Source organism: Mustelus asterias, chromosome 2 (assembly GCF_964213995.1).
Source record: "Mustelus asterias chromosome 2, sMusAst1.hap1.1, whole genome shotgun sequence".
NCBI lineage: Eukaryota > Metazoa > Chordata > Chondrichthyes > Carcharhiniformes > Triakidae > Mustelus > Mustelus asterias.
In genome coordinates, this window is record NC_135802.1 from 145,007,855 (window position 1) to 145,030,909 (window position 23,055).

Below are 23,055 nucleotides of genomic sequence, written 5' to 3' on the forward strand. Positions count from 1 at the left end.
CACACTATCTCGACAACTCAACAGCATGGCCAATGTACTTAACCAGCATGTCTTTTGGACTGTGGGAGGAAACCGGAGCACCCAGAGGAAATCAACGCAGACACGGGGAGAACATGCAGACTCCACACAGACAGTGACCCAAGCCGAGAATTGAACCCAGTCCCTGGCGCTGTGAGGCAGCAGTGCTAACCAGTGTGCCACCGTGCTGCCCTAAAGTGTTTCTGTATTAGAGCTAGATTACCACCTAGTACAATGCCCTACATACTCCAGGCAGATATAACTGTTATTTTCTGAATGGTGTTTACTAAATTTGGATTATGTCTATGGTGTTACTGATTTGAAGAGTAAAACTATAATCACTTACGAGCCTGTCCAAGGAAAATTCAGACCGATTCTTGGAATGCATATGCTGAATTCTTAGCCTAGTTTGATAGATTTATTTTCAAATCTTCTGTTTAATTGTAGGTGACCCTGCACCATACATTGATGGAATTCGAATAAACAGTCCTCATTACCTGACAAAGATCAAGTTGAGCTCACCAGGGACGCACACGTTCACCTTAGTGGTGTCTCAGTATGAGAAGCAGAACACCATCCATTACACGCTCAGGGTATGTCGGGTATTGCATCACTTTTGCTTCCTCGTAGCTTTAATCTTCAGTTAATAACAATTATTTCATTCAAATTTTATACTCTAGCCATAATGTTCAGACTGGCTCCCACCCAAGTCGCTGCACTTCAAAGCAGTTTGTTGTGTGAAATTATTTTCAGAGTTCCTGAAAGACAAGTTGAAGTCCTAAACAATGCAATTTCTTCCTGCCTAACAGGTTGGTTGTTTGGCCCCTACAGTATAGCTGACCGACCCTAGGACCCGGTAGGGAATGAGTTCAGTCAAAAATGGAAGTATGAGAGCTGTTCACTGGGTCAGTGCAATCTGATGGATATTGTAGGGCAGAGGAATAATGAGAAAAAATGCCCATAACTGGAAAGGCTGGTGATAAGGGGCTGGAAACCAAGAAAAGAATACTTGCGTATTTGTGGTAACATTCATGACCTCGACATCCCAAGGTGCTTTGCAGCCAATTAGGTACTTTGACGTGTAGTCACTGTTGTGATGTAACAAGCACAGCACCCAATTAGAAAACGGCAATGTGATAATGATCAAATAATCTGTTTGTGTGATATTGGTTAAGACATCGGAGTAAACTCCCTACTTTTCATAAATAACAAAAACTTTTAAGTCCACCTGAATAGACGGACAGGGCTTTGGTTAATGTCTCATCCGAAAGACAGCCCAGCACCTTCCAGCAGCGCAGCTCTCCCTCAGTAATGCATTGAGATGTCAGCCAAGATCATATGTTGAAGTCGGTGGAGTGATACTTGAACCCACAATCTTTTGACTGAGTTAACAGTGCTATGCAGGCACTGATAGCGTCAAAGTTGTGGTTTGGAACAGCAGACAATGGACACAAGGTAACCCTGCATGTCCAAAGAAAGGGGAAAGCTGTGCATGGGTGAAAGGGTTGCTTGGTAAGCAATTTGGATAGCCCATTCCCACTCACTGTCAGGACTCGCATGTCAATAATGTAAGGTCCCAGGAAGTGACTGGATCTAACAAGGATTCCATACTTTCCGGAGAGAAGAGAATCAAATTGAGGAAAGAATATGATTTAAAAAAAATAAGTGACTAAAAGTGAAAAAATGCTGCTGAATTGTTTCCTTAAGTTATAGTTTGTTAGACGGTTATCTCTGGTATATTGAGTACCTCATTCAGATGTGGAGTAACTTTCTTTTTCTCGACTCTGATCTCCAGGCACCAAATAACCAGGATTTACATAGAAATAATGTTGATAATTCATTAGGCTTGTTTTTTTTCTTTTTAACAGGTTTACTCCATGTGCAAGTACGCATTTGCAAAGATCCCATTTCCATACACACACTATAAGAGGGTGAGTGTTTCTGGTTCACAAATATCAAATTTAAAATTTTATGTGTACCTGTCAATATTTTCACGTGGTTGTTGGGACTAGGAGTAAAGTGTTGATGTCTTTTTAAATGCACTGTGGTCTGGAATGAGTGAGATAGGTGTCAATAAATCTGCAATCAACTAAAAGAAACCTGAGGCAGAGAAATCACATCTGGCAGCCTAACCCAAAGTCACCAATCTAACTCAATACAACCTGGTACTCAATTTTCAACCCTCTGAAGGGTCCCATGAATTCATTGCCTGCAGCTAGGTGCAGTGTGCCTCCCTAAACAGTGACGAATGTTTTCCATTTGTTCTTGTTCCATTAGATAAGTTTTTCCTTTAAAGTTGCTGAATAGCCTCTGTTGAGTCAGTCAAAACAGTTTGAGATTCTGAAAAGGGAATAGAGAACAATGTTGTCCGTGATTAAAATGAGAATCTTTTTGTGATTCTGTGAAAACACTTGGATTTCACAGCACGGAATCTTCTTGCTGCACAATGAGGCCATTCAGCCCATTGTGCCTGTGCCAGTTCTTCAAGCTCTTCGAAGGAGCTTTTCATCTCGGTCCTACTCCCTACCACCCCCCCCATAGAATTTTAGCAGATCACTGACATCCAGAAGACAAACACGGATGACTGTTTCGGGTGTAATGCTTTGATCAAATACACCTACTCTCATTAAGTTTATGAAAGGCAGCATATAATTCTTAGTAAATAACCATCATTGTCACATTACCATCTTGACTCTGTGCTATGGATGAGTTCACTAGCCTGATTGCATTTACTGCCGTGGAAGTTGCACTTGGCAATCGTAATATTAAGAATTCACAGTCTGATCCTGGGGGAAATGTTTTGTGACTTTATCCTTAGAATGACATCCCGTAAATTCTGCGTATCCCAAGTGTGTTTACAGTACAACTGAAACGTCAGAAATGTAATTCTGTTGGTTATAATTAATGGTAGTCACCTTGAACCACCAAGACTGTGACTTTTCACTAATTGGGCACACCATTCTGTTTTTTTTTATTTGAACACATTGAGTAGTCTGATAGAGGTATTTAAAATTACGGAAGAATAAGAGGAAGCAAGCTATTTCCAGTAAAACAAAAGATCACACAAGATTTAGATCAGAAAGCGGGAGAAACTTTTCACACGAGAAACTGAGGCTATGGAGTTTACTTTACAGGGTTGGCGTTTGAGGCAAAAATTGTCAACATTCAAGATTAGATTGTATAGGTGGATGATGTAAAATGGAATGAAGGGATATGGTAACAGGGTGAGTAAACGTGATAAGGACTGTTAGCTTAGAGAGTAAATGCCAACAATTGATGCAAGGCTCTGTGTATTTCCATACTGCTGTAATCTAGACTGCCATTGCACATGGTTCACTGCTGATAGTTAAACAACTTCAGGTGATATTTCTATCTGTTCACTCAGTCCTGCATTCTAAAATGGAAGAGTCCTTGATCTAGCGGACTATCAGAGAGGAAAGGGTTTTGTTGAATTGATTTTCATTACCTGTTACAAGAGTGGCAAAAACTGAAATGTATTTCCATGACTTGCGGTACCATAAACTTTTCTGTGTGTGTGATCATGCCAGGTAAATGGTCAGTGGAAAGGCCAGACTGCAGGAGGATGTGGAAATTACAGAGATAGCTACAAGAAGAATCCTGTGTATCAGATCACCGTTGACAAAATCGGGCCATTACTGGTGGAACTGCGTGGGCCCAGGTCGGTCAAGAATAGAAATTACCTTGGGTTCAGGAATAATGGTGTTTGATTTCCTTGTTTATTTTAGCTCACATTAGGAGCTGTTCCTTTTTGATATCTTTATAAAAGATCAGAACGCTCTACTTTTATTTTCAAGGTTAAAAATATGAAATATTGTAATATATCCTACACAAATTACAGCCTAGAGATGGACCATTTAGACCAACTGATCCATACAAGTCTCCTTCCACACGACTGTCTACTCTACCAGCATATCCTTCTATCCCTTTCTTCCTGACATACTTATCAAGCATTCCCTCGCGCCCAACCATCCGAATATCCCCTCAATCTGACCAGACAGCCTGTCTGCTCACCCACCCACTCCGCCCACTCACTCATCCATTCACTAATATTCAAATATTGGACTTTTAAACTTGCCATGCAGGAACTAGTGCTGTTAAAAGAGGACATGTTCTATATTGTCCTGACTCTGGTCTGACGGAGTTCCCTGAGGGGCACCACACTTCTTGTTTCTGTGACAGCCAGGATCACTGATTCACTGGGGTGGCACAGTGGTTAGCACTGCTGCCTCACAGTGCAGGGACCCGGGTTCAATTTCGGTCTTGGGTCACAGTTTGTGTGGAGCTTGCACGTTCTCCCCTGAGTGGGATTGTGGTTGGTGCAGACTCAATGGGCCATATGGCCTCCTTTTGCACTGGAGGGATTCTATGATTCTGGAAGAAATGCACAGCAGTCGAGTTGGGGGAACCTTTGAGTGCGGCAGCAATCGTTCCTCATCGCCACCACTGTTTGGAAGCGTCAAGCCATTGTCTCTAACTTATCGAACTTCTTCATAGTTTTAAGGATCACTTGTCTTATCCTTCAGTGTTTTCTTTTCCAGAGAAAAGATCCCTCATACGGTTCAATCTTTGTGATATTTGGCTGTGTAAAAATAAATTTGGAACTTTTTTCATTATCCATGCACCTTTTCAGACAGAATTATTTGCTGTAACAAAGCTTAGCAAATTCTCATCACCAAATATTTCCTGGCTACACTTTTAAATCTTGTGACTTAAGCATATGGAAAACACTTGGAGGCGTGACTATGCTTGTTATCCTCAGTTTGTCATCTTGCTCTCTGTAAACCTCTTCAAAACACTAATACCTCTTTAATTTCAAGGAATAAATAATGGAATATAAATAATGGAGTTTAACCCTGATAAATGTGAGGTGATTCATTTTGGTAGGACAAATTTAAATGTGGATTACAGGGTCGAAGGTAGGGTTCTGAAGACTGTGGAGGAACAGAGAGATCTTGGGGTCCATATCCACAGATCTCTAAAGGTTGCCACTCAAGTGGATAGAGCTGTGAAGAAGGCATATAGTGTGTTAGCTTTTATTAACAGGGGGTTGGAGTTTAAGAGCCGTGGGGTTATGCTGCAACTGTACAGGACCTTGGTGAGACCGCATTTGGAATATTGCGTGCAGTTCTGGTCACCTCACTATAAGAAGGATGTGGAAGCGCTGGAAAGAGTGCAGAGGAGATTTACCAGGATGCTGCCTGGTTTGGAGTGTCGGTCTTATGAGGAAAGGTTGAGGGAGCTGGGGCTGTTCTCTCTGGAGCGGAGGAGATTGAGGGAAGACTTAATAGAGGTTTATAAAATGATGAAGGGGATAGATCGAGTGAACGTTCAAAGACTATTTCCTCGGGTGGATGGAGCTATTACAAGGGGGCATAACTATAGGGTTCATGGTGGGAGATATAGGAAGGATATCAGAGGTAGGTTCTTCACGCAGAGAGTGGTTGGGGTGTGGAATGGACTGCCTGCAGTGATAGTGGAGTCAGACACTTTAGGAACATTTAAGCGGTTATTGGATAGGCACATGGAGCACACCAGGATGGTAGGGAGTGGGATAGCTTGATCTTGGTTTCAGATGAAGGTCGGCACAACATCGTGGGCCGAAGGGCCTGTTCTGTGCTGTACTGTTCTATGTTCTAAATAAAGTTAGGAGAGGAGCATGTCCCATCAGGTACATTGGTCTCATGTTATGTAGCTGCAATTTGGGAAGTTGAGAAGCTATTCTCCACGTGCAAGACTTTGTGCATTCTAGCTGTGTGACAAGATCAAAATCGATGAGGATGGCCATTTGGCCTATCTTACTGAATCCAGGAAGACCCTACGGTCTCCCATTGCTCTAGTCTGTCAAATTATTTATTTTGCTGCTGTATCTGGGAATCCATTCAAAGTGGTGACTCTTGTCAGCATCAGCCTCAAAATTGCACTTTACCAAATTTGTCCCAATGCCTTGCACCCACACTAGAATTCATCCTGGCTTAACCTTTTTTATTCCCTTAACTATCTTATATTCCTCCATGACCTAATGCCATATATTGAGTAACATTTTTTTTTTCCAAACTGCTTTCAAATTCCACCATAAAATCAAACAATTACAGTGCAAAAGGAGGCCATTCAGCCCATTGAGTCTGCACTGGCTTACCCAGGCCCATCCCCATAGCCCCATGCATTTACCCCACTAATCCCCCTAAGGGATACAAAGGGGCAATTTAGCAATCCACCTAACCTGCACATCTTTGGACTGTGGGAGGAAACCGGAGCACCCGGAGGAAAGCCACGCAAACAAGGGGAGAACGTTCAAAGTCCACAGTCACCCAACGCTGGAATTGAACCTGGATCCCTGGTGCTGAGGAAGCAGTGCTAACCACTGTGCCACCATGCCATTTCCCTCTACCCATGTTTGTGGAAGCCCCTCCCTCCCAATCCCAAGTAGTAGTGGCAAGTTGAGGAGCTTACTGTGTGATAACAGCAACTTGCATTTATATTGCATCTTTAAAATAGTAAAATATCCCACCGTGCTTTACCGGAGCATTATTAGAATATTTGACATTGAACCATGGAATGTATTGACACGACAAAAAGCATGATCGAAGGTAGGTTTTAAGGTACATCTTAATAGAAGAGGGCAAAGAGTCAGAGGTTTAGGGAAAGAATTGCAGAGCTTGGGGCTCAGCAAACAAAATACAATGCTGGCAATAATGGGATAAAGGAACTGATAGATACACAAAAGCCATAATTGGAGGAATTAGGAGTTTGCGGAGGATTTTGTAGGGTTAAAGGAGTTTATCGTGATAGAACGGGATGAGGCAACTTGAAACAAGCATGAGAATTTTTAAATCTAGGTGTTGGTGAACTAGGAGTCAAACATAAGGGCGTGGATGAATCAGACTTGGTGTGAGTTAGGATATGCACTAAGGGTGCACTGCATCAGGAACCAGCTAAAATTACTATAATCATAATGCATTATTTTCTTGATTTATTTACTCACATTTCCTCTCTTGACAGGCAATATAGTGTTGGATTTGAAATGGTGATGGTCTCAACAGCAGGAGACACTGAGTTCCAGAAAAAGCCCAGTGGAGATTACAGGTATTGTTTTTACTTTATTTGTATCATCCCATTGATGGAATCTGTCTTCCTTGAAGCTACAAATGTGTTTTAAAGAGAGTGCTTTATTTTTTTTAAAATTATCGTGGCTGTTGCTTTCTCTTGTGCCAGCTCCCTGTGGTCTTGTTCCGCCCTACCCTTGCCAAAAACCACAGGCTGTACCTGCCTCTCTCACTCCACTCTCCTGACACCAGTGAACTCTGGCTCCCTGTCTACACCAGCATTAGTCAGTTTAATCAGCCTTTGAAGTTAGTCTACAAGCCAGTCGCTTCATTAAAGTTCCTTTTTGACTTTGCTCCATTTTGTTCAATACACAGTCCAGTAACTTGCTCTGGCACGTGTCTCTATATGTCACGAGCACTACAGACTGTGTTGCAGCCTTGTATAAAATGTCTGTTTTTTGTCATCTTTGAGATCTTAAACAGAAAACCTGTAGAAGTGAACAATTTAAAAACATGCAGCAGATTTTTGACATGAGAAACACGTCCACTTATTTTTTTTCCCCCTCCCATTTGAATTTTGTCCTTCAGCTCAGTTGGAGCATTCTCATCCAGGTTGTGGCTTCAACTCCACTACTGAGATTTGAACCCATTATCCAGGTTGGCAGTCCCATTGCAGTACTGAGAGTGTGCCACAGAGTTGCATATGCCGTCCCCAGTCCTCTCGTCAGTTTAAAAGATTGTATGGTGTTTTTTTTATGAAGAGCATGGGAGTTGTCTCTGGTGTTCTGGTCAATATTTATCCCTCAACATCCCAAAAACAGGTTAATTGGGCATTATCACATTGCCATTTGTGGGATTTTGTATGCGAATTGACCTTCGTGTTTTCTATATTACAACAGTGCCTACACTGCAAAAGTATGTGCACTGGGCTGTCATGTGGTCATGAAAGGTGCTACATAAATTCAAGTCTTTTTTTTTCTAGTGATCATCCATTTGTATAGTCTTCCAGCTTCTCCCATTTTACTCGGGTCACTACAATGCTGATTGTTCAGTCTTCTCCATCTCCCCCCGTCGGCTATCCATTCTTCTTCCAATCCCATTGCATTGATGTCTCTCGCTGCTACATCTTTCCATCTGGTCTTGAGCCGCCTTCCTCCTCCTCCTCCTTCTGGCTGTCCCATCTCCATCACTCACCTCATCACATTTCCTCTTGGCTACTTTCTTCAATGCTCCCATAATCTTCACTGACCTCCTGATGTGCTGGTTCCTGATCTGTACAGTCAGTGTTTGACCTAATTATACATGGACATTTGGCAGTTAGTTAATGTGTGCATTTCTTCTGTTGCAGATGTGGATTCTGCTATTTGGAAGTTGAGCGGGTTCCTGCAGGAGTTTACAATATCATCCCCACAACCTTCCTCCCTGCTCAGGAAGGCCCTTTCTTCTTAGATTTCCACAGTGTCATCCCACTCAAGATCACTCCGTTACAGTGAACTGAGGAACTGTAATGAGCATCTTTAATCTTCAATCACGTACATGCCTGTTAAGGCAATTTTTTTTAAAAAGGGGACATTTTCTCAGGCACCAGCTCCAATTTATTCATCGTAGAGGATTTATTTGAGACTCTGAGGTGCTAACTGGTGGACAAGGTATACTTCCACTGCAGTTCACCCATTAAGCAAAGTCACATCTATAAGGAAGGAACTAAACTTGTTTGGTTCACAAATGAAGGAACTTGTATAATCTTTACAGAAGTAAATAATGTGCATATTTTGAATATAGACTATAGCTGGGAGTCTTAATTCGTGGCTGTTCTCCTTCAGCATTGCAATCAGTTAACTAAATACAGGCTAGAATTAGATTGGAGTATTTTCACAAGTGCTCAGTTGCAAACTTGTGTTGCCGACCTTTCGCGTGATGACACAGGAGTGGAAATGTTTTTCGAACATTTTTAAATCTGTAAAAAGCAGCTGTCGATGTTTACTGGATTAACTCTGCAACTTAGGGACATGTGCAATGTATAATGTAAAGACCAGTCAATATTTGTAATCATAAATCAAATTTTTAAGGGTGGATACTGGTCTGTTAATTCTGAATTCAGCTGTATGTATTTCTATTACAGATTATATATTTTTATCCATTTTCTTTTAGTATCTCGCATGCATAAGAATTAAAATTATGCATCCACACACTGGTTGTGGGAAAGCTGAATTTTCATTAAGATACTAAACCACTTTTATTTCAAGACAGGAAACTTAGGACCTCATCTATTCAAGTATGTGTGACATCTTGGATTATGAATTTTTAAAACAATGTTTCTATCATTCATGTGCTTTTGTGTAAAGGTTATAGAGTTAAGGAGTTAATTGGCCAGTTCAGTCCATGTTGTCTTCTAATGATTGGGACTGTTTTCGCTACAGCTCAACTGCAGACGTGCTGACTCCATAGTCTGAGCCTATTTTCCTCCCCCAAGAAAAAGATGATCCATTCACAGCCTCAGGACATTCCAAAACACTAGGAGTAATCACTGTATTAATGTATGGAATGCTGCAGCCAATTTGCACACAGTAAGCTCTCTAATCAAAGGTTATTGCAGGAAATAAAAATTCATGGTGTAGGGTGCAATATATTGGCATGGATGCACGATTGGCTAGCTAACAGGAAATGGGGTAGCCACAAATGGGTCTATTGCTGGTTGCCGAGATTTAATGAGTGGTGTGCCACAGGAATCAGTACTGGAACCTCTACTTTTTTTTTACAGTTTATATAAACAATTTGGATGAAGGGATCCAAAGTATGGTTGCTAAATTTGCTGACAATGTTTGTGTGGGAGAGGAATTGATTACACAGGTATGGACACATTTGGAATACTGAATTGGCTACTTGGCAGTTGAAGATTTACTAGATGGGAACAAGGAATGGATGAGATGGCTTGTATCGACTGATGTTTGGAAGAGTAAATGGCGATTTGATCCCCGAGGGATCTTGACAAAGAAAAAAGACCTGGATTTTGCTCCCAAGTCAGTCTCTGTGGCTTAATTGGTCAGTGTGGTCAGGGTTGCTGGTTCAAGACCACCCAAGTATGGAAACTTTGCTGTTTGCTCCTATCAGCACTCATTGACAATGTGGCATTAGGAATCAATAAGTATTTCCCAAGATCAGGTTACAATCAGATCAGCCATGATCTTATTAAATGGCAGAGTGGGCTCAGGTGGCTTACTTGGAACTCTGCCGCCAGTGTTCTTCAGTCAGAAAAAGTGTGTTTTCTCAAATTAAACCTATGCAATATTTAAATCAAGATCTTCCTGAAATCTTGAAGCATTTTGCTATTTACCTACTCTTATGCAAAAGACTGAAGAATGAACTGAATAAAAAACAACTTCAATTTCTGGAAATTCTCAGGAGTTTAGGCAGTATCTTTGAGGGAGAAAAACAACATTAACATTAAGTTGATGACCCTCTGAGAACAAACATCGACTTGAACCATGAGCATCTGTAAGATGTTCATTTGTAACTAGAATTGGTTTGGGCTTGACATTGTCCTTTAGACAGATTGATCAGTGTTGTTCAATATCATTATGTACAAGATACAAAAACACAATCACAATGATGAGCTGTATATGTATTCATAATGTACAGACATACAAGCCAAGTTCATAAATGACAATCTATAAAATAGTTAAATGCATCATAGACAACTCTTAATATTACAATAACAAAAATGTACAAAATGTAACACTGAAAACAAGGTCTAAATCTACAACATATGATTGATAATGTTTAAAACATAAGGCATGCAGGCTTTGCCATTGTTCATTTTATTTGCCTGACTCAGGTCAGAAACAGGCTTGGCAAATGAGGTTGTGTATTTCCTGTGCTAAGCTACAGGAACTGGTTTGATGATTTGGGTTTCCACTGTACTCCCCCTGTTCAGGGCACTATTCGTGGCCTGCACAGGTGAAAAATGCACAGCAGCAAAACCTGTCCATTCATGTAGTGCATTTGGATTGGCACAAACAGGTGTCTATAAAAAGGGAGAAAAAAAACAGCGAAAATTCTTCCACCTCATAAGGGAACATCCCATTCCGTAGCAAAGGCTGGCTGCACATTTCCCCAAATCTGTTTCCTTCTGTGTAGTCAAGAGGACGTGAAGGAAAAGTGATGGAGTCCAACTGTGCCAGCCAGCCTGGCCCCTTTATTCCAGCCACTAAACTGTGTTGTTTCACTAATAATAACACTGAGCACAGGAAGTGAAGGACACTTGGCAATTTCCTTTGTCTTTTTTTGTTGTTGAAAGTCCTTCCGAATAACAGGAAACATAGGTTCTTAAGCCTGCCACAAAGAGATCTAACCCTCGGGATATGGCAGGGTCAACACTGAAGAGGACACGATGGAGTAGTGCACATGGATACAGCACAAAGTACAAGTGGAGCAAAGCAGGACTTGCTGCTGATCGGAGCTCCATCTCTGCCACATGTAAGCAGGTCATCAGTTGGGGAACAAAGCAGACAAGGATCTTACTTCACATCCAGTTGAACAGCACAAAATTGGTTACTGCTACTTTGCCTCCAGTCTGAAATTAGACTGCTAACTACAGACTTTGCAGATATCCCATTAATTTTCAACCCAGAACTACTGTAGTTTCTTTTTCCCAGTCAGGTAAACCAGCCACTCCTTAGGGAAGCCTTTCAGCACAGCAGTTAGACAGCAATTAAAAGGCCAAGACAGTGTCTGCGAGCGAATAAGTCGGTGACGCAATGTTTCCTGGCACATTGAGGATGTCGCTTCACAATATTTAACAGGTTGGTGATTGTGACAATTCACAGAATTCTATTTCAGAAATTCTCTTCTCCTTTGGCTCTGTGCACTTGTCTGAAATTTGAGTTACTTTGATCTCCAGGGTTGCTTCATCAATGGACTGCTGGGTAATCAGTTTGTCCTTTTCATGTTCAACACCTTCAGCCCTGTCCCCTGTCCAAACAACAAAATTAAATTGATAACTCTGTTCATTGAGATGAGCACTGAACAAACATCCTACAAAATCATTTTCCGTTCACAGCACAGAGAGAAACCAGTAGATCACTGGGAAAGAAGAAAACATTGCAGAATTTTACGATGGGCTTACTGACACCCTCACCCAAGCATGATGAATATCACAGTGAAGTGGTTACTCTTAAAATTTACTTTTTCCAGCGTATTCCATTGATACACTGACCTCAAGAGTTCCTGGGCATGGAGAGTGCCTGAGCTTTCAGTGGAACCCATGTCAGAATTTTGTCCCATTCGTCCTTGCTCAAAATTACAGCGCCAGGGACCCCAGGTTCAATTCTGGCCTTGGGTGACTTGTCTGTGTGCAGATTGCACGTTCTCCCCATGTCTGTGTGGGTTTCCTTCAGGTGCTCTGGTTTCCTCCCAAAGATGTGCAGGTTAGGTGGATTGGCCATGCTAAATTGTCCCTTAGTGTCCCAAGATGTGCAGGTTAGATGTATTAGCCATGGTAAATGTGTGGGAATAGGGTGGGAGAAAAGGGCCTGGTAAAGATACTCTGTCAGAGTCGGTGCAGGCTCGATGGGGTGAATGGCCTCCTTCGCTGTAGGAATTCTATGATGATTCTAGAATGGGGAAAGAGGGAAAGAAAACTGGGGTAGATCTCTCCACTCCATCAATCCCCCTCCTTTTCAAAAGGAATTTCCTGGCTACTCTTAAGAAATGCTGCCTTTTAAGCCCTTGATAGTTCTCCACAGAACTCATACTAGATCACTGAATTTATTCAAGGTTGAGTTACATTTTTGATTGACAAGGGAGTCGAACATTATTGGGGGGGGGGGGGGGGGGGGGAGAGAGGTTGGGGAAAGATGGAATTAAGATCATGTCTAATCCAATTGTGGTCTCATTGAATGGCAGAGCACACTTAAAGGGCCAAATAGTCTATGCCTGCTCCAAAGTCCTATGTTGTTTTGTTCCTACGTGGCACGCATTCTGCTAGGTGGAATACAGCAGTCTGAACCTTAAATTGGGGGAATGGCACCATCCTCAAACAGGCCTGCTTGCTCCACTGGGTGTAGAAGATGTAAAGTAGAGAATGTATTTGAGTCCTTCATTGAGACACACATCATGCCCACCCTAGCTATGCAAATGATCCTACTGCCATAAATTAGGACTGGATCCACAAAATGGCATGGCCAACTAAAAAATTCTACATCATCACCATTACACTGGCACAGCATAACCACAGGAGTCTCAGGACCAATGACCTACTGTAGAGTCTCTATACTCATCATCCCTTTCACCCTCCTATCATATTTAGTAAAGGAGATTTTGGATTGAAATAAGGACTCATTACATTTCATCTGCTACAATACTTTCCTTCCATGGTTAACCTGAAACGTCACTGACCTTTCTCAGCCTCACATTCTGGAGATGAGGCTCCACTGCACTCACTGCGAGGCCCCAGAATGGGAGAGCCCATGGCACATTCAGACGCAGGACTCAACAGTTCCAAGCTGGGGGGCCGGTTTCCTGGAGGGAAAGAGGTCGGGAGATCAAACGGACTGGTTGGACAGGAGCTCAAACAGAACTCAGACTGGCTCTCCGAATCTTCAGAGACAGGGCTGCTGCAGTTATCGTCTTCGAATATTTCAGATGTCACTGCAAATAAGAAAGATGTTATGGAATAATCATCAGCTGGAATTTATTAAGAAATCCATCATCATGTTGCGTTCAGCCTCATTAGATTAGACAATTTATTCAACAAAATTAAAGAGACATTTCTAATTTAAAATGACAACATTGTGTACCTGGCATTATCGGAGATTATGCATAAAAACCTTCAGTGGGTTTGATATCTGCGTCACTGCTTCTGATTATAGTATGTTGCCACTAAACAATCTAATGATTTCATTAGGTATTCTCAAATGCCATTTGAACTATTTAACATGCAAATCCATTGAGATAGTGCTGTTGTGCAGCAACAAACCAGAATCATCAAAATTTACAACAGTGGGAGCTCATTTAATCCATTAAATCTGTGATGACTGACAAATATCTATCTAGCCTAAAGCACACTTGGTAGCTCTGTAGGTTACTGCGCCGTCACTGCATATCCATTTTCTTTCAATACAATGAGGGCTTTTGCCCCTGCTGCCCTTCCAGCAGCAAATTCCAGAGGCACAGCACCATCTGGGTGAAAAGATTTCTCCTCAACTCCCCACTAATCCTTCTACCAATTACAATAAAACTGTGCCCCCTGGTTATTGACCTCGCTGCTAAAGGAAATAGAACTTCCAATCCAGTGTCTGGGCCCCACAAAATGTTATACACCTGAATTAAATCATCCCTCAGGTTCCAGAGGAATCAACCCCAACCTTACCATGCTTTCTTCATAGCTCAATTTCACTCCCGGCAACACCTTCGTATATCCCAATATCTTCTCCAGTGTGATGACATACTTCCTGTAATATGATGATCAGAACTGTACACAGTACTCTAGCCGCAGCCTTACTAGTGTTTAATATTGTTTTAGCATAACCTCCTTCCTTTTAAAGTCTCTACCTCGGTTAATAAACTAAAGTAGCCTTCCTAATCGCCGTATCTATCAGTGCTGCTACCCTCAGACATTACGTAGGCAAGTACATCCAGATTTCTCTGTACCTCTCAGTTCCTGCCATTTATTGCACATTGCCTTGTCTGGCCTCCCCCTCATTTCTCTGGATTGAATTTCATTTGCCACTTTTCTGCTCACTTCACCAATTTATTGATATCTTTGTCTAGTCTGCAGCTTTCTTCCTCATTATCAATCACACAACAATTTGTTGTATCATCTGCAAACTTCTGACCTCTACTCACTACATCTATAGTCTAAATGATTGATATATACTGCAAAAAAAAAACAAGGGACGTAATACCACCCCGTGGAACCCCACTGAAAACAGTAGTTTAGTCACAAAATCATTTCTCGACCACAATCCTTTAATTCCTGCCACTGAGCCAATTTTGGATCCAACTTGCCACTTTTCCTTGCACTTTTATTTTGCTGAGCAGTTTGCTATGTGGAACCATGACAATATTCTGTGCATATCACATCAAATATAGTGCCCTTATCGACCTTGCTATCTCCTCAAAAAAATTCAATCAAGTTAGTCAAACGAACCATGCTGATTGTCCTTGACAAATCTGTGCCTTACTAACTGATCATTTATACTGACACTCAAAATCTTCTCCAGCAATTTGCCCACATCGGAGCTTAGACTGACAGGCCTGTAGCAACCTGATCTCTTTTTCACTTTTTAAACAATGGTACAACATTAGCAGTATTGTAACCAGACGGTATTAGAAAATGATGGTTAGTGCCTTTGCTATTTCCTCCCTTGCATCTCTTAACAACCTTGAAGATTTTAATCGGACAATGCTATTTGTCCACTTTCAAAGATGTTAAACCTCTTAGTATTTCCTCTCTCACTATGTTTATTCTATCCGATATTCGGCATGCCTGCCTTGTCAAACTCTTATGAAGACAATCGTGGAGTATTCATTAATAACATGCCAACGTTATCCATCTCCACCTTGAGGTTATCTTTTTGGTCTCTAACAAGTTCTGCTCTTTCTTTAGTTATCTTCTTATTTACAAAATATTTTTGGATTTGCCTTCATTTTACTTAGCAACATTTTTCATGCCCTGTCTTCGCTTTCCTAATTTACTATTTTATTTTACCCCTACACTTTTTATACTCCTCCAGGCTTTTTGTAGTATTTAGCACTTGCTATCTAATATAAGCATTCTGATTTTGCGTTATCCCACTTCGTATGCTGCCAGACATTTAGGGTCTCAGGATTTGAATTTTCATCCTTTTGGGAATATATTTTCTGCTTGGACAGCTCCCATGGCTCAGATACTAGATTACCTGCAAATTGTTCGTTCCTGTCTATTTTTGCCAAATCACATCTCAACTTAGTAAAATAAACCTTTCCCCAACTGAGAACTTTTATTTCTGGTCTACTTTTCTTTCTAATAACTATGCTAAATCTAACCGAATTACTTTTCCCCTACTTTCCCCGCCTGCCCAGTTTCATTCCCTGAAACAAAATCCAGAAATCTCCCTCGTTGGATTTGCGAACATACAAAATAGGAGCGGAAGCAGGCCATTCGGCCCCACACTTTGTCAAGACCATTCAGGATCTTACACACTTCAATCAATTCACCCCTCACTCTTCTAAACTCCAGTGGAGTTTAGAAGCCCAACCTACAAGACAACTTACTCATTCCAGGAAGCTCCACTGAACAACCTCCAATGCATTTACAACCTTCCTTAAATAAAAGAGACCAAAACTGCACATAGTATTTGAGATGTGGGCTCACCAATGCCCTGTATAACTGAGGCATAGCACCCTTATTTTATGTTCCTCTAATAATAAAGGATAGCATTCCATTAGTCTTCTCAACTATGTGCTGAATCTACAAATTAACTTGTTTGTGACTCATGCACTAAAGGACATAGATCTCTCTGCCTTGTGGAATTCTGCAGTCATTCTTCATTTAAGCAATACTCTGCTTTTTTTATTCTTCCTGCCAAAATAAACAGCTTCACATTTTCCCAAATTATACTCCATCTGCCAGATTTCTGCCCAGTCACTCAACCTATATTTTCCTACCTATCTGTGTGTCTCTGGGTCGGTACTCCTTGGAGTTTAGAAGGATGAGGAGGGATCTTATTGAAACTTACAGGATACTGCGAGGCGTGGATAGAGTGGACGTGGAGAGGATGTTTCCACTAGTAGGAAAAACTAGAACCGGAAGGCACAACCTCAGGCTAAAGGGACGATCCATTAAAACAGAGATGAGGAGGAATTTCTTCAGCCAGAGAGTGGTGAATCTGTGGAACTCTTTGCCACAGAAGGCTGTGGAAGCAGGTCATTGAGTGTCTTTAAGACAGAGATAGATAGGTTCTTGATTAATTAGGGGATCAGGGGTTATGGGGAAAAGGCAGGAGATTTGGGATGAGAAAAATATCAGCCACGATTGAATGGCAGAGCAGACTTGAGGGCCAAGTGGCCTAATTCTGCTCCTATGTCTTTTGGTGCCGTCCGCAAATTTAGCTACCATGCCTTCACTCCCCCGATCTTAGTCATTGATGTAAATTGTAAAAAAGTTGAGACTCCATCACAGACCCGAGGAACTCCATTCATCACATCCTGCCAATCAGACAAACATTTATGCATACTCTATGTTTCCTGCCAGTCAGCCAATGTCCTATCCAAGCTAATATATTACCTGTAACACTATAAACATTTATTTTCGGCAGTAACATTGATGTGGCTGACACCTTATTAAATGCCTTTTGGAAATGCAAGTGCAGTATGACTGTAGGTTCCCCTTTATTCACAGCACATGTTACGCCTCCAAAGAACTCTAATAAATTGGTTAAGCATGATTTCCCTCTCACAAAACCATGCTGACCCTTCCTGATTACCTTGAATTTTTCCAAGTGCTCAGCTGCAACTTCCTTAATGACTGATTCCAGTACTTCCCCATGACGGACGTCAACCGAACTGGCCCGTTTTCTGCCTCGCTCCCTTCTTGAATAGAGGGATTATATTTGCTACTTTCCAATCTGATGGAACCTTTCCAGAATGTAGAGAATTTTGGAAAATTAGCATCTATTACCCTATTAGCCATCTCTTTTAAGTGCCTAGGATGAAGTCTATCAGAACTTAGGAGACTTGTCAGCCCACATCTCCATCAGTTTACTCAATAGCTCCTCCTTGATAATTACAAGTTCCTCTCTCCCTTCCACCTCCTGATTTACAGCTCTTACTGGATTTTTTTGTGCATCTTCTGTGAACACAGAAGGAAAATTTTTGTTCACTTCATCCACCATTTCCTTGTCATCTACTATTAACTCCCCATTCTCACTCTCCAGAGGACCAACACTCACTTGACTTACTCTTTTCCTTTTTAAACACCTGTAGAAACTCTTGCTCTTTGTTTTTACATTTCTAGTTATCTTCCTTTCATACTCTAATTTATTTCTCCTGAATAACCTTTTAGTCATTCCCTGCCATTCTTTATATTCTGACCAATCATCTGACCTGCCACTCACCTTTGTGCAGTAATATGTTTTTCTTTAAGTTTGATACTTTCTCTAACTTCTCTAGTTAACCACAGATGTTAGGTCCTTCCTTTAGAATTTTTCTTTATAACAGAAGTATTATTCTGAAATATCCCCTTAAATGTCCACCACTGTTTCTCTATTAATCTAACCCCCAGCCCATTATCCCAAAGCTCAGCTTTCATGCCCATATAGTTGCCCTTATTTATGTTTAAAATATTAGTCTTAGACCCACTCTTCTCCCTTTCAAGCTGGATGTAAATTCAATAGTATTGTGGTTGCTGCTACATTTAATCTGAGAACATGAATTAATCCTGTCACATTACACATTACCATGTCTGATGTAACCTGCTGTCTTGTTGGTTCCAGGCTTGCTATGTGCTGGCTAAAAAGAAAACATCTTGAATGCATTTTAAAATTTTGCCATCCTCTTTAGGGTTATGCTGATCTTATCCCAGCTAATTGTTGGAGTGTTAAAATATATTACTGCTCTGCTGTTTATCTCAGCATCTTAAATACATATTTTCTCTTCTATCTCCGCATGTCTGATTTGGTGGGGAGAGCGGGGGGTGGGGGGGGGGGGGTGGGGGAGCGGATATCAAAGCATATTCCCAGCAGTATGGCTGCCCCATTTTTTGTTCTTCAATTCAACCCATATGGACACGTTTGATGATCTCTCTCATCAACATCCCTCTTTAACTAATATTGCAATGCGTCCCTCTTTATTTCTCTCCTGTCTATCACACCAGAAAAGTAAGAATGCTGAGCTGCCATTTCTACCGTTCCTCAAGATGTTTCAGTAACAACTCCATGCTTTGAAATATACCCCACTAAGCGTTGCTGAACTCTTCTGTTGATTATTTTCTAGTCTTTGCTTCCCTTGCTTTCCACATTCATTTGCTAATTGTTTTGCCTTCTAGTTCCAGTTTTGCTTCTCTCCCAAGGTTCTCATCCCTTTGTAAAACTAGTTTAGATCCTCCCCAGCAGCACGAGCAAGCTTCCCGATGAGTCCTAACTCTGTGTAACCCCACCTATTTACCCTGCTAATTCCCTGACACTAAGGGGCAATTTAGCATGGCCAATCCACCTAACCTGCACATCTTTGGATAGTGGGAGGAAACCGGAGCACCCAGAGGAACCCCACGCAGACAAGGGGAGAATGTGCAAACTCCACACAGACAGTGACCCAAGGCCGGAATTGAACCCGGGTCCCTGGCACTGTGAGGCAGCAGTGCTAACAACTGTTAACAATGGTGACACAGTGCCTTCCTCATCAGTCTGGTGATCAGTCATTGCCTCTCTGCCTGAACACTCTTGTTGAATGCCATCCACATTGTTTAAAGCCACACAGACGCACTGCAGTGACACCAGCTGTTGCTCAAACTCCAAAAGCTGGAGCTCAGGCGACTTTAGCTCACAACACCTTCTACACATGACTTTGAAGAGATTAAAGTATAAGCCTATATCCTTGAGAAGTGAAAAGTTTTATTTTCAATGATTCATTGACCTGTGAAAGAGCAGGGGTGGAGTATTGAGAACAGAAATAATTCAATTAATATGCCTTCATGAGGAAATATCACACTGTCTCCTGCCAACGCAAGGTGGCTGCCAATACCCGTCCGCACAGGAGCAGAAAACTAATGGGCAGGAGACACACTGCCAGCAAAACTTGTCTTTAAAATAACTTCTGTAGAGGTCTTCAAACTAAACAATTTGAATCCAAATATTATAATTCTAGTCAAAGCTTTAGAAACCTGAATTTTAGATTCTGCCTTTAAAAATCTGTCATATTAGGTTTTTTACCATCTGGTTATGTGCAAACCTTCCAGATAAACCAGAGTTCAGCCAACTCAATATTATATGCTGGATCTGAAGATTGGATCGCCAATGTCTGAAGGCTTTCAAATTGATTTGTCAGTGTTGTTGAATTGTTTCATATGAAGGTACGTTGATGCTTTAACATTCAGAAAATGATGAGATGGATGACCATTATTTCTTTAATTTAAAAATACATGACATTCACTTATTTCCCATTACAACTAAAAATCTTAGGCCCATCAGTATCAAGGAATTGAATTGGTCGCAATGACAGTATGGAGTAAAACAGCACAACTGTGCCTGCAATGCGCTGGCAGCAAACGCAGCTCGGATATATTCCACTCAACGGGGAGTGGTTATCATCACATGATGGTGAGGTAATTTGCAAACAGCTTTCTCGAGGCACCAAGCCTCATATTATAAAGCAGGCCTGATTCATGGAGCCAATCTTCCTCACATAATCCAGGATAAATTTGGCTACATGAAAAAAATATGTTGCCGCGATATATGACATTTTCAGACTGAAAGCAGCTAAACGGCTCAAGTTTTAAGGAAGTTTCCGTGACATATTTTGCACAAAATGCAGAAATCGGACAAACATTCCCCGAGTTCTCAAATGCTGCAAAACTTATTGTTTATTTAAAGCAGGCCGTCTCGCCATTTCTTCTGATCAGGTTAAATTCAGAATCCAGTAAAGGAGGACTAAAAAGATAATGAAGAGAGAGAAAATACACTAAAAGGGCAAACTAGCAAGGAGTATAAAAACTGACAATAAGATCTTCTTTAAATATATAAAAAAGGAAGAGAGAGGTCAAAGTGAACACAGACCCCTTAGAAAATGAATCTGGGGTGACAGTTATGGGGAACAAGAAAATGGCAGAGGAGTTAAACAGATATTTCTGCATCAGTATTTACAGCAAAAGATACTTCAAACATCCAATTAATACTAAAGAATATTGGAAGGATTTAGGTGCCATCGCCATCACTGGAGAAATAGTATTAAACAAATCAAGGGGCTAAAGTCAGATAAGTCCACAGGCCCTGATGGCTTGTATCCCAGGATCCTAAAAAAAACTACAGAAATAGTGGATGCATTGGCTGTAATTTTCCAAAAATCCTTGGATTCTGGAGAAGTACTGGAGGATTGAAAAACCGGCAATGTGATACCCCTATTCAAAAAGGGAAGGAGGCAAAATGCAGGTAACCATAGGTTGATTAGCCTAACATCTATTGTTGGAAAAATGTTGAATCAATTATTAAGGAAGTAATAGCAGCACATTTGGAAAATCATAATCGAATCAAGCAGAGGCAGCACGGCCTCATAAAAGGGAAATAGTGTCTGATTAATATATTAGTTTTTTGAGGAAGTCTCAACCAGAGTGGATAGAGGGGGACCAGTAGATGTGTTCTATTTGGACTTCCAGAAGGCATTCAACAAGGTACCTTACAAAAGATTAAGGCACAAGATAAGAGTCCATGGTGTTGGAAGTAGTATATTGGCATGGATAGAGAATTGGCTAATGGACAAGAAACAGCGAGTGGGGATAAGGGGCTCTTTTTCAGGTTGGGAACCTGTAACCACTGGTGTTCCACAGGGATCAGTGCTAGGACTGCAACTGTTTACAGTATATATTAATGACGTGGAGGAAGAGAGAGAATGAACTGTAGCCAAATTTGCAGATAACACCGAAATAGGTGGAAAAGCAAGGTACAAGAGGGGTAAAAACAGTTTACAAAGAGATATTGATAGGTTAAGTAAGAGGGCAACGAGTTGGCAATTGGAGGTACAATGTGGGAAAATGTGAAGTTGTTCACTTTTGAAGGGATAACAAAAGAAGAGTATTATTTAAATGGAGAAAAACTGCAGAAAGTTGCAACACAAAAGGACTTGGAATCCTTGTGCACAAAACACAGAAAGCTAGCATAAGATGTAGCAGGTAATCAGGAAGGCTAATGGAATGTTGGCCCTTATAACAAGGGGTTGGAGTATAAGAGTAGGGAAGTCTTGCTGCAACTGTACAAGGAACTGGTAAGACCACATCTGGAATACTGCAAGCACTTTTGGTCCCTTTATTTAAAGGAAATAATTTATTTCATTGGAGGCAGTTCAGAGAAGGTTCATTAGGATGATCCCCTGTATGGAGGGATTGTCTCATGAGGAAAGGTAAAACAGATTGGGACCCTACTCAATGGAATTGAGAAAAATGAGAAGTGACCTCATTAAACCATATAAGATTCTTAAGGAGTTTGACAGGGTGAATGCTGAGAGGATGTTTGCCCTCATGGGAGAATCTAGAACTAGAGGGCATAGTCTCAGATTAAATGAACGTCAATTTAAGACTGAGAAGAGGAAGAATTTCTTCTCTCAGAGGGTGAGTCTTCAGAACTCCTTGCCACAGATCATAGAATAGGATCTAGAATCCCTACAGTACAGAAGGAGGCCATTCAACCTATCGAGCCTGCAATAGCAACAATCCCACCCTATCCCAGTAGCCCCACATATTTACCCTGCTAATCCCCCTGAAACTAGGGTCAATTTAGCATGGCCAATCAACCTAACCCATACATCTTTGGACTGTGGGAGGAAACCGGAGCACCCGGAGAAAACCCATGCAGATACAGAGAAAACGTGCAAACGCCACACAGACAGTGATCCAAGCCGGGAATCGAATCCGGGTCCCTGGCACTCTGAGGCAGCAGTGCTAACCACTGTGCGACCATGCCGCCCTAAGAGAGCTGTGGGGCAGAGTCCTTGTGTATATTTAAGGCCATCTTAGATTTTTGATCAGTAAAGGAATCAAGGGTATGGCAAAAGGGCGAGAAAGTGGACGCGAGGAATATCAGAATAGCCATGATCCTACCGAATGGCAGAGCAGGCTCGAGGGGCCAAACAGCCTACTGCTATTCCTTTTACTTATGGTCTTTTGCTCTCTTTGCCAATTGCAACCTGCTCATTGGGCTTTGAAAGAAAATCGCAGGAGCTTATTTCATTACATTTATTAGTTATTCGAGAGACGCTCTCAACAAATAAATTGTGCACTAACCTTCCA

General features: G+C 41.4%; 2 protein-coding genes across 2 annotated transcripts in view; one reads left to right on the forward strand and one right to left on the reverse strand.

Moving 5' to 3' along the window:
- Positions 1-9,218, forward strand: part of capn7 (calpain 7) — a 41,474-nt gene extending 32,256 nt beyond the window's left edge. Inside the window, exons 17-21 of the mRNA XM_078242376.1 lie at positions 466-611; positions 1,887-1,949; positions 3,567-3,697; positions 7,039-7,122; positions 8,431-9,218. Coding sequence (XP_078098502.1) covers positions 466-611; positions 1,887-1,949; positions 3,567-3,697; positions 7,039-7,122; positions 8,431-8,575 — 569 coding nt within the window. The 3' untranslated portion in view covers positions 8,576-9,218. The remainder of the gene's footprint in view (positions 1-465; positions 612-1,886; positions 1,950-3,566; positions 3,698-7,038; positions 7,123-8,430) is intronic.
- Positions 9,219-9,301: 83 nt separating this feature from the next.
- sh3bp5b (SH3-domain binding protein 5b (BTK-associated)) overlaps positions 9,302-23,055 on the reverse strand; it is a 36,250-nt gene continuing 22,496 nt past the window's right edge. Inside the window, exons 6-7 of the mRNA XM_078242387.1 lie at positions 13,479-13,730; positions 9,302-12,053 (exon numbers count right to left, since the gene is read on the reverse strand). Coding sequence (XP_078098513.1) covers positions 11,878-12,053; positions 13,479-13,730 — 428 coding nt within the window. The 3' untranslated portion in view covers positions 9,302-11,877. The remainder of the gene's footprint in view (positions 12,054-13,478; positions 13,731-23,055) is intronic.